Source organism: Notothenia coriiceps, unplaced genomic scaffold, assembly GCF_000735185.1.
Source record: "Notothenia coriiceps isolate Sejong01 unplaced genomic scaffold, NC01 NC01_scaffold00031847, whole genome shotgun sequence".
NCBI classification, from domain to species: domain Eukaryota; kingdom Metazoa; phylum Chordata; class Actinopteri; order Perciformes; family Nototheniidae; genus Notothenia; species Notothenia coriiceps.
This window is the reverse complement of record NW_011364548.1, coordinates 69,004-84,245: the sequence shown is the minus strand read 5'-3', so window position 1 is coordinate 84,245 and position 15,242 is coordinate 69,004. Positions and strand designations below refer to the sequence as shown.

Sequence of the window (15,242 nt, the reverse complement as noted above, 5' to 3'; positions counted from 1 at the left end):
CCCCGTGTTCTTTTTAACCAAATATCTGTCAGAGAGGCGTGGGGAGTGGCTCCTTATTTTCATCTAAAGTAACAGACCCAGAATCAGCACTTCTGAAACAGGGCTGAAACAGAGGGGATTGTGGTGGGATGCTAGGTATTTTGAGCCAAACACTTCAGAGACATGTTTTGTATATATCTGAGACCTATAATATGTTGATGAAAAACACTGTAATAGGGGACCTTTTTTAATATGTGGGAGTTTATGTTTGAGGACACGTCTGAACACCCTTTATGTCCTGTGTGTTTTCCAGGGTTACAATAAAGCCGTGGACTGGTGGGCTCTGGGAGTGCTGATATATGAGATGGCTGCCGGTTACCCCCCCTTCTTTGCTGACCAGCCTATTCAGATTTATGAGAAGATTGTATCTGGGAAGGTGAGTTGAGAGAAGCCAACCGCAATAATCTAGTTTTTATTGTTTTAAGTACTTTTTTCTACACTCCTTTTCAACAGAGGTGGGGGTTTAAAACCAAAGGTCCATGATTCATTACCTGTGCGGTTTTCCCCAGCTGTGCAAACCATTTTTCAGTGATGGTATATTCACAGTGCATCAATCTTTACTTATATGAAGAGGATCGTGGTGATTGTGTTAAACATTTGCAGCTAAATTGTAAAGACATTGTAAGGATACACAACATGAAAGCATAATGTTTCTGATAAATGTTAGTTTATATTACAAATCACCTGGTTGTTTTTCTGTGGGGAACAACGTATATCAAATGTCCTGATGACCTCACAGCACATGTTCAACAGCAATTTGTCACAGTTTTAGTATTGGTTACACTACATACACACCCTGACAGTCATTGTCCATTTTGAATTGGCCCTCAGCAAATTCAAAAAGTATAATGGAGTATGGCCCACACCTGAAACGTGTGCTTGTCTTATATTGTGTACTTCTTAAAGAACACAACACGGTATTCATGTGTTAATAAGCCCACTTTTCAAATGAAATCAGTCAAATAAAATTGAAAACCTTTCCAAACTAATCTTACTTGAAGTATTTGATTAACAAACTTTAAATATACCTTTTCATATTTCCACTTATTAAAAGCAATATGAGGCTTCTGTTTTAATAGATGAGCTGCAAACACTTTTTGTAACAAAATAAATTAAACTCTCTGGAAAGCTGTGATGTAGGCAATTTCCTTTCTTAAAGCATATTCAAGTATCAAGCATAATTGACTTACCGGTACATTTCATTGATTTTGCTAATGTATAACCTAACCTAATCTATGAGGCAATAAACCTAACCTAGCTGAGTAGCCCATTCCTTCAAATATTGTTATTTATGTGGCCCACAGTGAAAAATGTTTGGACACCCGTGTCCTATAGCATGTATTATAAAACGTAGCACACCTTCACACTGTTCTCTTCTCTGCTTTCAGGTTCGCTTTCCCTCCCACTTCAGCTCAGACCTGAAGGATCTGTTGAGAAATTTGCTGCAGGTGGACCTTACCAAGCGCTTTGGCAACCTCAGGAATGGAGTCAACGATATCAAGGGCCACAAGTGGTTTGCCACCACCGATTGGATCGCCATCTACCAGAGGAAGGTGAGAAGGCCAGCCATTATACAGCAGTACTGTGTACAAATACAGCCCACCTCCCAAAGTAACAAGGAACGATTGCTTTAAGGGGTATTCGGTCAGAGGTGACCTAAGTCTGTAGCTACTGGACATTTAACACCATCCATTCTTTGCTAGTGGGAAAATGTCTAAAACACCCAAAGCATGTGTACTAGTAGTTTCTTTACTTTAAACTTCCAAATGTATAGGATTACCACAGCATTTCCACGACATACCAGAAGTGGAACCAAGTCTTTAACCATTTGACTTTCAAATCAGTAAACACACAGAACCAGATGATTTGGTCCACATAAACGTAGGTTTGTTCATATAAAAAGGGTCCATCGCGTTTGTCGGATGATTTCACAAGGGTCACTTAGTGAATAAAGAACAGGATGAAGTGAGCCCTTCTTAGCCTGGGACTCATCAGGAAGCTAGCGTAAACACAGAGGGACCCCCTCCAGTGCAGTCAGGCATGTAATGAGAACCAACAGTGGGCAAACAAAGGTTAGAATTGTGTACTAGTACAGACTATAAACAAACATACATACATACATTAATTATGAATACATTACTTACACATAACAATACACACTTTGAGAATGGGATTTACTGTAAAACATTTAATTATTTTTGTCTGGGAAGATAACCGCAACTAATTGAGTTGGCTTCAGAAAAGTAAGTGACAACACAGGATCAAACAGGCTGTCCTGCTATTCCTCAAGTATTCAATGAAATGCACAATGCACTTTACTCTAATTTAAGATTAGTATTTGTATTTTTCCTGCATTTGCTACTATTTTTATGAGTTCATTTTATGGGATTGACTGAAAGTTTTGATCTCTTCTGTATCCCGGTTTGTTTGGTTGTATATTGTTTACCTGAATATTTTTTTTTTTTTATCGTTGCTACTTTTGGGTTTTATTGTATGTAAAGCACTTTAGTAACATTATCATTGGAAGGAATTATTCTTATTTGTATTCGTTAAAGTTACTATGTATGTACATGAATATTAATCTATTTTTAAATGTCTCAATATACTGGAACCTATGTCATCCAGTTCTATATAATAATAATAATAATACACCTTTTCATGCAAGGTGCAGCCCAAAGTGCTTTACAGAGTAAGACAAGATAGAAAGTAAAGATTTGAGAGTAACATAATTTAAAAACAAGTTGTAAACAAACTTTCTAGTTCTATCACAGAACCATAAAATAATAAAACATAAACAGTGATACCACTAGAAGTACCCTAAATGAATAGCCACATTAAAAAGATAGGTCTTTAATATACTTCGAAAAAATCCAATGGAGTTTGCTGCTCTAAGATCCAATAAAGACACAAAGCAGCCTCCCCAGATTGCTTGTATATAGCACTCTCTGCCATGGCTCTGGTTCTCTCTATTTGTCAATTCTGCATCATTCTGATTATTTCATTGTCCTTTTGTTTCAGGTGGAAGCTCCCTTTATTCCTAAGTGCAAAGGCCCCGGTGACACGAGCAACTTTGACGACTACGAGGAAGAGGAAATCAGAGTCTCCTTCACAGAGAAGTGTGCAAAGGAGTTTGCTGAGTTCTAGATTCCATCCATGAGAAGCAGAGAGAGAGCGAGAGAGAGAGAGATTTAGAAAGTAAAAGGGGGTCTGAAGGAAAGAAGCGCTAGGGTGGACTGCTAACTTGCTTATTTGTAATGACGACAACAATGTAAAACCCCCCCTTCCCCAATGGAAAGGTAGGCAAAGTGAAGAAAGATCCAACAGAACCAGCAGTGTTGCCTTTTCTGATTGTTTCTCAACTGTTACCTATTGATTTTATTTATCCCTCTTGTGTTTGTGACGGGCTGGAAGAGAACAGGCATAGGTAGTGGCTGTCCAGCTGTACGTGTATCTTTCTGACGGTGTAATGACATGTTTTCAGTCTTTGCAGGTTGAGGCATTGATTTTCTTTTAGGTACTGAATCTGCTAGGCTCTTTTTTTTTTCTTTTTTTTTTCAAATGGACCCTCTCTACAAGCTTCTCAAAGAGTAATTGTTGTATCTTGTCACCCTGGTCCCCCCCCCCTCCATCCCTCCATCCTGAATCTGTCCAAGCAATACCAAGTCCAACAGATGTGCCTATCATAATGCCAACTGGTTGGAAAACTTTGTCGAAAGCACTGGTGCAGAGCTTTGGCTACGGTGGCATCAGCCCTTGTGCCCGTTTGGTTTAAAGCTTGAAAACTCTCTGCACCTGCCTTTGTCTGCTAAATATGGCATGATTATTGGGAGGATGATGCCCTCACTGCTCGCAGTTGAAGCAGCGGTGACCTCTTTGATCGGAGTGAGAATGATTTATCACAGTAAACTTCATCTAGGTCTTACTCCTTGTGGGGACCTGTGAGAAATGGTAAACATGAGGTTTGCATTTAAGTCTGTCTTTCTCTTAGCTGAATTTATTAGAGCATTTTAAGAATCCTATTGGTGATCATTTGTCCTTCTGTCAATCTCTGTGCTTGTGTGTTATTTAGTGCTCAAGGGTGGGTTAAAAAGCTGTGATTTAGCAGCAACTAACATTGTGGTCACACTCCTGACTATTGTTTATTTAATTCATAGTACATTTATGATGATTTATGATATATATATATAATATATATGATATATATGTATGATATATATATATATATATAATAGAGTACATGAACTATCCATCTTTTTCAACATTGTCTCATAGCTGTGAAACTGAAATTAAGATTTCATAAATAAACAAATATAAATTCTGCCAAATTTGCAAACTGAGAACATTGCAAAGTTTTCTGTATGTAACTACGACGGTGGTGGATTTTAATACGCAAAAAAAGTAGCAAAACGTTTCAACAAAATGTGCATGTTATTTTTGTACAATATCACTTTTAAAGAGAGATCGCATTATGGTTTTGTGCTGACGTACACGAGCTCATGGATAACATGCTTAACTATTAAATGGACTCTCAGCAGCTTGATTTTAAAGATGGAACAAGACCAAGTCCAATGTGTCAGAAAGTTCTTCTAGGCTTCTCACCTTGATAATTATGATTTTTCCTTCCTCCCTTTTATCTTGTATATACCCTACATGTAACACCTTCAGATAGATTTGCAGTCCAACCAAACATTTTGGGACTGATGAGATTGGAGTGTTTTGTTTCAGTTTTCCAGCTTTCTATGTAACAAATTAAACTAAGGAAGCTCTCCTAAAGCTGTCCCCTTTTGCCAAGTTTATTTCTGTGGATGCAAGACAATCGCAGACCAAATCTAATTGCTGGTTTGTTGACTGAACACTTGGTTTTGATGAAGGATGTTTGCTTTCGCCCTCCTCCCTCTCCATAGGCCCTAGGTGCTAGACTTTGTCCATCTCACTGAAAAGCTTCTGTGAATTGTTAGATGTGCATCAATTTGTCATAAGGTCTTGTAACATGACATTTTTGAGAATGTTTTTCAACTCTAAATTATTTCAGTAGGCTTGAGTTATTATTTTTGGCTGTCTCTTAATGTAATTGAGATCAAACACAGGATATATTTTTTTGAATGTCTTGATGGAGATGGTTCAACACTGTTTGGAAACATGATGTGTATTTTTTATAATACATGTTTCTCCAGTCAGCTTGGTTTTTCTTGCATGTGGTAAAGCAACCCAACGACAAGACATCTCCTGGACCTGGAACGTGTTTGAGTATCATTGTTTCCACTGCCGACAGTCTCATCACTGTTTACCCATTTCTTTGAGCGTCACATTGAACAATGCAGTGGATCACCAACCAACTTGTCCAGTCCTTTGCAAATACTGAAGCACATGCCACATCCTTTCAAATCTCCTATTTAATTGATTTGAGCTAATTATTTGAAACTTTTAAGACACTATTTAATGCTTTGAAGAGAGCAGATGTAATATCTTTATGTTCTGACAAATGACTAAATCAGAGTTGGTGGGTGGAAGGCAAAGCCATTCGATCCACTTCAGACACTGAGGCCATCACAATGCATACTTTTTGTTCCCCATACCAAACTTCTTGTGGATTGTCTTTAATGATCTTTTATCAGCTGAACACTATCAACTGCTCTGTGCTAATTTTAGGTTTTTTCTCCTGTGTTTGCCTTCTAATTTCATCAAGTTTCCACACTCTTCATTCAAACATAACACTTTTTACATCTGAGATGTTTTGCGTTCATATTTTCTAATTGTATTTTCAAAAAAAAGAAGCAAAAAAGCAAAAACAGAACATTAATCTTTTCCTCATGACCTGGGTACAGTGATTGTGTAGTCTATTGTACCTTTTGGGAAACAATACTGTATATCCTTGCCTTCGACAGTCTTAACTATCTTACCCTCTGGAGAACTTGACAGATACCCTTAGAACACAATGAGTATGTTAAAAAAAATATACATAAAGTAATATTTTGCAAAATGTATCATTCCAATAAACTTTTACTTGTTAAGACTAATATGTCTGGGTTATATGTAAGCTCTCTTCACCATACACAATGTCACACTGATTTAGGATTATCACATTTAAAGTTGTATTTTTTGACATCCATTATGTCAAGGAAGGTACTCGCAGCTTCAGGCTGCTCACCGGATCAGAAGAACATACTTATTGGTAGGTGGGGTGGGACAACTGTATTGTCTTTCATGGTCAATGTGTTGGGAGGCTGGCAGCTGCAATTGAATAATGTAGTTGTGTTCATCCTGTCACATTATGGGATCAATTACCAGCTTTCAGCAACACTCAAAATGTATTCCCACCTTCAGGGTTCTCCTATTCAGGATTCACAAATAGGACATTTGAGATAATGTTAAAGAGCAAGAATTTGAAAATATTAAAGCCACTTCATTATTGTTGACAACAAACAATAATGAAAAGTGATTATTTGAGAGTATAATAAGATACATATATTGGATATGCATTATCCAATTATTGACCATAGAGACCTACGTGTTTATAAAAATGACTAAGGTAAATCATAAGCTAGTCTTAAAACGGCTATGAATACAGATGTCATGTATTAAATGTTAATGTATACAAAGAACAGCAGGTTCCAGTTCAGTGTTTCGAATAACCTTTTTTTTACTGTAAAAAAATCCGTTTCAATCAAAAAATCTAAAATATTTGTAATTTTGTAATCAATCACTTATTGTATTTCATAAGAAAAATGCATTATTTATATATATATATATATATATACACCGATATATACTGATTAATTAAGGTGTTGGCTTTTATGAACATATTTTATTGTCTACCTCCACAGCTTGATCTAGAGTAGGGCAACACATGGAGCCCAAAACACCAGCGCACACGCCTCTGACTCTTTAACCCGATCTTGCGAAGCTCTACGTGAAAAAGATGGACCACATGTGCCCCACCTTCATTCACTACTTCAAAGGCGTTACCACACTTTCTAACTCTTGAAATAAATGGCCACCTTTTGCACCCTTTATGGCGCACATGGATCCGGGTACGCGCGCTCGTCCTCGTCCAGGACAGCTATTCCACCTTAAAGCCCCTCAAGAGTGAAACTTTTCCCTGCAACTCCGTCGGTCCACCTTAAGCGCACACGCAAACGCAGGAGGCGTACAGCAAGGTTTCCGCTTCTCAGTTGGGCTCGGACCGCGGCTCACGAAAAACACCGTGTGTAACGTACAAGGTTGACGCACTAAGGTAAGAAAAAAAGCAAGAAGCAAGCGAACCAACCGAGCACAAAAAAGATGTCTGAAGCCGAGTACCGCAAGTGGATCCTGGACACTATCGACTCGCTGCGGTCGCGAAAAGCCCGGCCGGACTTGGAGAGGATTTGCCGAATGGTCCGGAGACGACACGGGTCCGAGCCCGACCGAACCTGTGCAGAATTGGAGAAACTGATTCAGGAACAAACCGTGCTCAAAGTTAATTACAAGGGCTCTATTTCATACCGGAACGCCGCCAAGGTTCAGCGAAGAAGCAGAAAAAAAGACGATGTAACCACGACTGCGAGAAGGAGCGCGGTGGAAGAAGCCAGTCATTCTGACCTGAGCAACGGGGACAGCGCTTTCGGTCCCGTGGACCAGGACGAGGAGGATTTGGAGGTACGTGGAGGTTGATGCGAGGAGGGAAGAGCTCGCATCTCATTGTCATATCAAATTAACAGGTGGAGGAAAAAAGCTAGGCACATATATTGTTTGCTTTGGCGAGAAAAACACGTATGTTTGTGTCTACACGGGGAGTGGTGAGGGGAGTGATTTGCAAGTGCACCCAAAACTGCCGCAGACGGGGAGCGGCGGTTCGAGCGCTGCCTAGGTAGAGACGAGAGAAAAAGACAACAGAAGGTGCGCTTATAGTGAGAGTGTAGCATTGTTAAGCGGGAAAACACTTTTAACGGGCGGGTCAGAAGTGTAATTTGTAGACAAGAAAAGTTGCACCGTCCTGCCCGTCTGCAACAACCCGAGCCACCATTATCGGCAGCAGAAAGCGCTTTTCGAGCCCCAAACTCGGCGTTGAGCGAAGGGGAGGAGGACTCTGCCAAGCTAGCGAGAGAGTAGCAGACGTAGCCCGGAAGTCGTAAACATTCGCCTTCAAAATAAGAGCGTCAAATCATGTGCTTGCTAGTGAGGCTTTTATTTTGGAAGCCTGGGCAGGAAATACAGTTTTTCGTTATTACCACCTTAGTATGTGGGAGTGGGTGAAGGAAAAAAGTCTCAAACACCGCGGATGTAGGAACCTGATGGGGGACGCTGGGACATTGTGTGGTTGTTGACGAGGACATCCATTCCATGCAAAACACCAAATGTCACCAGAGCCATATCCTTGCCATGTCTGCCCGTGACGAAATCACCCCTACCGTCTGGACTTTAAAATATGACCATCACTATGTTTTGCCCCGTAGAACAGCAACACAGTCTAATATTATCATTGTCAAAGTACTCACTATACAGCTATTATATGTTCATGTATGCACATTGTGGCTGTATATCAAGTGATGCACGATTGCAGACGCAGTGCTGCCAGTGCATAAAGTCGAACCCCTAGATCCATTGTCGGACACGCAGCCCAGCTCGGTCACGTCTAATGCTTGGTGCTGGATGTTTTTATGGCCTCTCTCGTCCCGCACACAATGGCATCACTTCTCAGTGTCTAGAAACGATGTTGCTGAGCATATTTAAGACGAGCCACATCACTGCAAAGTAATGATACATGTAGGAGCCGGTAACACTGTTGGGACCTGAACTAACGTGAAGCGACCGCAAACTGTTCGTCCAGCAGCGATGTAGAGCGGATCCGATTTGGGTTAAGCTGAGATCAAATTGACTTTGTTCTCTAAAAACGCGTGTGCGTCGCTACCAAAAACGAGTACGATTACTTTAAAACAGGCTGCTACTCGGGGCTTAATGCAGAATTTACTTGAATACGAGGGTGAGATGTAGACAGTGACGTGTCCGATAACAGACTCCTTTACTCTACTGTAAATCGTTGACCCGGTGCAAAGTCAAAGTGCTTGGTAAACGAGGCGGCTGATGCTCGCTGCCCGTCGAGTTAAAGCTCGTTTTCTTCCTCCGGTGTGCTTTGCCGTGGCTCGGCCCCCGGGGAGCGCTCCGTTAAAGACCTCGGACACAATGGCGAGGTTTTTACCGCGGCTCGCAACTCCATGCGCACTTTGGAGGAAATTTGAGAAAAACCTATAACGCCTCCCATCGGCTCTTTATCTACTCCGTGTGTTAGAATGATCAATCAAGTAGGCCTCTAAAGATCGGAACGCACTGAGCATATATCGCCTGGTTTCATATGAGCCAGGATGAAAATCGTGCTGGGTTAAGATCATACGGGGGGGGGGGCATGATGTGCTTTTGTGACCGTGTCTCCGTGAAAGTTATGTGAAATGCAGTGCGATGGGTGAACGCCATACAAGCGGCTCTTTTCTCAGGAGCGGGGCGGGCTTTAGTGCGCTCTTGTGCTCGACTGCTGGGTCTTGGACACGCAGTCGCAAACAAGGTATTTTTTTTTCTTACTCAGGGCGCCGTCGACAAACCCCCACCTCCTACATAACGAAAGGAATGAGTGCGTATGTTAAAAACTACTTGTATGCAACCAGACACCTACACATCCAAGTGTTTAATTGCGTAGAAACGCGTTTGCGGTTGAAGGACAGTCAGTCTGCGGAATGACTACTGCACCGCGGAGAGCCTTCAGGGGCAATCATTCACCAGAGCGGTCACATTGCGACATCTGTATGGTGTTTTCATGTGACATTCACAGCCTACAATTAGTGCTCAGGCACAGGCTTTACCAGCTTTTTAAGTTGTTGTCAAAATAATGAATTCATTGTTGAGTGTCTTTTCTCTCACTGGGTTAATGTTTTCTAATCCCCTAAAGCTATTAGTCTTTGATTGAATCAATGGAGACAATCAGTCATGCCTGACTTGTTATTATTTAGTTTTTTGATGGTGTTTTTGTTGGTAGATTATAAATACAACGGAATGAAAATCATATGTTGCACTTCTGCTGCTAGGCTGACACTTCAATGGCAATGGACACGGACAGTAATGTAGACGAGGAGGGGGCTGATGAGAGCCGGGATGGGCAGGACGGACCCTCTCCTGGCCGCCCTGAGGCAGATGCCAGTGTGCGCTGTGCCCCTGTGCGTGCCACCTCGGCCCCCTGCTCCCCCTCTGGCACTCGGCCTGGCCCCGGCTGTGGACCCGTCTCCGGCCTGGACAGTGCCTCTGTACAGAAGGCTGGTGAGAGGCCCAGCTCCTTGCCCCCCCCCAGCCCCAGGGCCCTCACACACAATGACTGGGCCTATCATTCTGCTGTGTGCCCAACGGAGCGCCAGCACCCAGGAATGCAGAGGGACAAAGGTATTCACACGGCTAGAGACTGTCTAATGTGCACACCCGGTATTATGGGGCTCTCAAATATTGCTTCATGTGCAAGACGTATGCTTAGTTGTGAATTGGGATGGGAGCTGGATGGGTGACATAGTTGTTTGTTTATGATACAAATGCCTCAGTTAATGTTAGCAATACATTTCCCTGGCTAGGCAATCACTTCCTGCAGTAAGACAAGCAGTCATCCATCAGCGTGTTTTTACAACTTCATAAACAGTGTTAAAAAAATAAACACATTTAAGAAGTTTAAGATGCTTTAGCTTTTGATACGCACTTACATTTGCATAGAATGTAAGTCAGGTGTGACAGTAATAATGACATCAGCATGTGCTTACTCTGTTGGCAGCAGCCACAAAGCCAGCCGTCCACTCTGCAGCTACCAGCCCCTGCGCTTTAAAGAACAACGTGAAGAAAGAAGATGGAGGCCAGGCGGTGGAAAGTGGCCTTTCATCCGACCAGTTGGTACCAGACTATGCAGCAGGGCTGGTAAATAACAACACCACCTCAACGTCTGCTGCTCTTTTTACTTTCCTGCTTCAGACTTCACATTTCATGTATCTTTCTTTGTTCTGTTTTGTTTCACCAGCAGGAAGAAACCAGGAATGTATCGGATGCAAGACCACAGGCACTGTCTTCGCCATCTGACAACTGTGAGTAACATAGTGTCTCATGTTTTGTTTTTATAACTGCTGTGTAGTCACATCTGTTTGGCCCAGAACAAATTGATCACTAGTTTGCTCTTTAATCTTTGGAAAAAACACACCTAAGGATTAAGGTAATGACAGCTTATGTTTCAAATAACGTTCTGACTGGTTGGCCTTTTTGACTTGAGCTTGCCTTGAGGCTTGCTCAAGATTTTCTGAATGCCTCTCAAGCTTCTCCCACTACCTACTGATCCAGACGGTGCTTACTTTGACAGTTAAAGGTTGTTTCTCAAAACACGCAGCACCTCTCTGCAGTAATAGAAGCTATGCTAGTAGAGATGGCCTGTAGACATGATACACTTTTAGTCAATTAAGAAGATTGAAATGCTAAAAGCTTTAAATGGCTCTACGGCAATCGAAGTGCTTACAAATGGTTTACATTTAATAAAAAATACATACAAAAATAAAAATAATAACATGGATTGTTCCCTCCTTAGTGGGACATTACCAAGAAAATTCATAGCAAAAAACTAGCATGCCATATAAGAAAATAAACTGCCATGCCACAGTACTTTGAAAGGGTTTAGCTAAACCTTTTGAATCTTGAATCTAGAAGGATCTGCACTCACCTAAAAACGAGGCCTTCTTCCCTGTCATACATCACATGCATGCGGACAGTCCTGCCAGCATCTTGTGACGGTGGGCAGGTTCTGTATAGTAATGGTGCTGTATCAACTCCCATTCACTGTACCCTCATTGAACTGAACCGTGAACAAACTCTAATGGAAAAACATACTGTACCGTGAAGGGGAGGCCTCAGTGTGGGATACTAGTCCCATGGAAAAAGCATCACTTCCATTTCATCACAACTCTGCTGCTGTTTGTTTGCACCACTCAATAACAGGGATAGGAGGCTGCACATTTTAAACTTTTATCAACGGGGGCTCAGAGTTGGACTCTGGCCTGAGGGCCTTTCTGCATGTCATTCCTTCTCTCTCTCTCTCTCCCCTTTAAAATCTATTTATCTATATAAAAGAAAAATGCCTAAAAGATAATAACAAAAAAAATAACAACAAAAGTTACAAATATGGTTCCCATGTAGGCCATTGTCTTTGCTCCCATATCCCCATTTTCCATCAAAGATTAATGTACTTATGCCGTTTTGGAAAAAACAGTAAAATCAGGAAATAGACCCTATAAATAAATTATAATAACTGTTCAAATCCCTGTTGATTTGATATATAAACCTCAACAGGCGTCACCTTGCTTTAAAAATGATAACGTAATGTTTCCATCACTGCCTATCAGAAATGGAGCTGAACACATCTTGGATTCAGAGGCCGAATGCACAGAAGATGTTGACTTGGATTTGATCATTTATTGGCAATGTTTTGTTCTCACTTTAATGTAATAATGTATACTTCTATTTTGTTTACAGGTACATTAAAGAACAAGTTAGATATAACGTCCTTCCCAGCAGAAGAAGTCAGTCTTCTGAATGGTGTTAAAGATGATGAAGTGTGAGTATCCTTTCACTAAGCAAATCATTACGTCCTCAACTGGAAATGCATTTGACCAAACAATAAGATAATGTCACTTATCTTTCTACAATGTTTTATACACTTTTGACTTTTATTCTGAGTTAGTTGAATCATTGATTTACATATTTCTTAGGCACAGTCATTTCAATAATTACGTGACCACACAGAAGGTCACGTAAAGGCTTTTACAAAAAACAGCAACAAAGTGAGACATTAGCTTTTGAAGAAAGCTCACGCTGTCTCTTATTCCTTTGTCTCTGTTCTAACTCTAGCTCTGTGAAGAAGGAGAACATGAGCCAGAACTTGATGCAGTGGACTGTGTCAGATGTGGCCAGCTACTTCTCAGCTGCAGGCTTTCCAGAGCAGGCTGTGGCATTTCGAACACAGGTTAGTGCACCGCCTCAACGCTGCCACTGGTGGCGCTACATGTAAACTGAAAACCATGCATATCCCATCGGCCAGGGCATTTGTAGAGGCAGATTGTATTTAATGTTTCGCACGGTCCAATAGTAATGTATGCTGTGGCGAGTAACCATTTATTAGTGAGAAGAAAGCTGGCTGTGGAGAAGTGACTTGGACAAATTCTAGCCATGCTTTTATAAAACATGATTTTAGGGTTGAATTAGCTTTCTACACATTGTGTCCTGGCAGCTATTTAATAATGAAATGAGTTACATTAAAGCTGCAATGCGGGGCTTTTCCATATAAATGAGCGTCTGTTACATTGAAGCCCTTGCCAAACAATTCTTGCTATGTTGATCAAGCCTATGCCCACCAGATGAATCTCTCTGTATTTGGTAGAACAATGGAGTTGTGGTGTCTGCCATCTGTGGCGACTTGGCCGTCCTGGCACTCGTATGTCTGCAGGGTTGCTCGCAGCATCTCCCTAAACCTCCAGTAGAGTCTTCCAGTACAAATCTTTTGAATGGAATCCTTTCTCTAAACACCACTTTTTCTTATTTTTGCTCGAGCAACCTCTACATGCACTTCTGCCACGCTCATATCTGCTGCTGCATCCTTTGGTCTCTCCCTTATGGTATTCACTTTCACAGCCAGAGGGGGGAGACAACACTCAAGGTTTAATAGATGTTAAGCCTTCAGAACATGCCTTTTAACCATATGCTCCCGATGCTAACTGAGCTCTCTCCCACAGGAAATTGATGGGAAGTCCCTTCTCCTAATGCAGCGCAGTGACGTTTTGACTGGCTTGTCTATCCGACTCGGCCCTGCCCTCAAAATCTATGAGCGACATGTGAAGGTGCTGCAGAGGACCCACTTCCTGGAATACGACGACGTCTGAAGTGGGATGCACATAACAAACAGACAATGCTGCATCGACCCAAACATTCATGCAGTGCCCTCTCCCATCTATATACTACCACCCACCTTCATATACTGAATATGTAAAGGGTGAGGGGGGGGCCTGCGGTGGAATGATCTTTCACTGTGAATGATCAGAAACTGTAAGACAGTCATCCTACCTCTCATTATGCCGTTTTAGTTTTCAAATGGTTTTCATTTCAACCGTGCCGTTAAATTGCATCGTCAAGGGAATGGACCGGTACGTTTAGTCATCTTTGGAGGAGCAATGACTTTTTCTGCAAAAGATGGATAATGCAGCCATTGAGGCGGACTGAGACCTGCACCAAGTGGACCACCTATAGGTGAATGTACCCACAGACATGCTGCACTGCACCGTGCTGCCAGCAAAGCGTTACAGCTTTTGATTCACACAAAACTGTCGGTTTCTATCTGACTCTAAACCTGATTTCCTGCTCGATCTGTTATGATACCTTCTATGAGTCCAGAAGCTCTTTTGAGTCACACAGATACACATAGAGCACATCTGTTGTGAGATTTCCTTCAAATCCGTTTTTGCTGGGGAAGTCAGACTATCCATATCTGCATCACAAGTCTGATTCCTGACTCGTCATGCTACCAACAGCTGCTGATGTTGGACTATGTTATGTGTAACCAATATGATATACCACTACCTGCTGGGAAGGCAATATGTTTGTTTGTTTTCATCTATTTTTTTTTTATCTTATTCAGATTTGACTGTGGTCCAACTATTAACATTTTGGGGAACAATTTCAAACCAGAGAAATGCGGGGCCTAATGGAGTTTGCTTACATACATGTTCTTGTTATACTGAATATATTATTTGAAATGAAATACAGCTGCTTAGTGCCTGTTTACAGAGCAGGTATCTTGATCAAATGCAATATTTAAATTTATCATCCATTCATAAATTGTCCAGTGTCTCTTTTGTATGTAAGCTAGCCTCTTGAATTGTAACATTCCATAAGCTGTAATCCACATGTCCGATGTGTTTTGTCCCCTTTTTATCTGTAACGAAACACTTCTTCCAGATTCACGAATAAAGCTTGTCTCTGTTTAGTCAGTTATTTTCTTATTTATGACACTCCTCATATCAACAATATTCATAAATATATGGCTACAGTAGGTCAGAGTTGCCCTCAGACTGTGTAAGGGCACACTCAAATATTGTAGACAAACTTTAGATAAAGGTTGTGCTCAAAACTGAATACTCTCCTCACACAAACAACGCAGCAGGACGCCA

The 15,242-nt window shown here is 41.4% G+C and overlaps 2 protein-coding genes across 4 annotated transcripts in view; both read left to right on the top strand.

Moving 5' to 3' along the window:
• prkacaa (protein kinase, cAMP-dependent, catalytic, alpha, genome duplicate a) overlaps window positions 1–6,056 on the top strand; it is a 20,186-nt gene extending 14,130 nt beyond the window's left edge. The window contains exons 8-10 of the mRNA XM_010788300.1: window positions 293–415; window positions 1,428–1,592; window positions 3,058–6,056. Coding sequence (XP_010786602.1) covers window positions 293–415; window positions 1,428–1,592; window positions 3,058–3,183 — 414 coding nt within the window. The 3' untranslated portion in view covers window positions 3,184–6,056. The remainder of the gene's footprint in view (window positions 1–292; window positions 416–1,427; window positions 1,593–3,057) is intronic.
• A 1,019-nt stretch (window positions 6,057–7,075) lies between these two features.
• Window positions 7,076–15,058, top strand: samd1a (sterile alpha motif domain containing 1a). Of its 3 annotated transcripts, none has more exons than XM_010788298.1 (7): window positions 7,076–7,677; window positions 10,095–10,443; window positions 10,823–10,959; window positions 11,060–11,123; window positions 12,556–12,637; window positions 12,931–13,045; window positions 13,812–15,058. In XM_010788298.1, exons 1-7 carry the CDS (start codon window positions 7,321–7,323, stop codon window positions 13,956–13,958), a joined length of 1,251 nt encoding a protein of 416 aa, XP_010786600.1. In that variant the 5' UTR covers window positions 7,076–7,320; the 3' UTR covers window positions 13,959–15,058. The 3 variants fall into 3 exon arrangements, with proteins under 3 accessions (XP_010786600.1, XP_010786601.1, XP_010786599.1); XM_010788299.1 differs by having other exon boundaries at window positions 10,820–10,959; window positions 11,063–11,123; XM_010788297.1 differs by having other exon boundaries at window positions 10,820–10,959.
• Window positions 15,059–15,242: the final 184 nt, after the last annotated feature.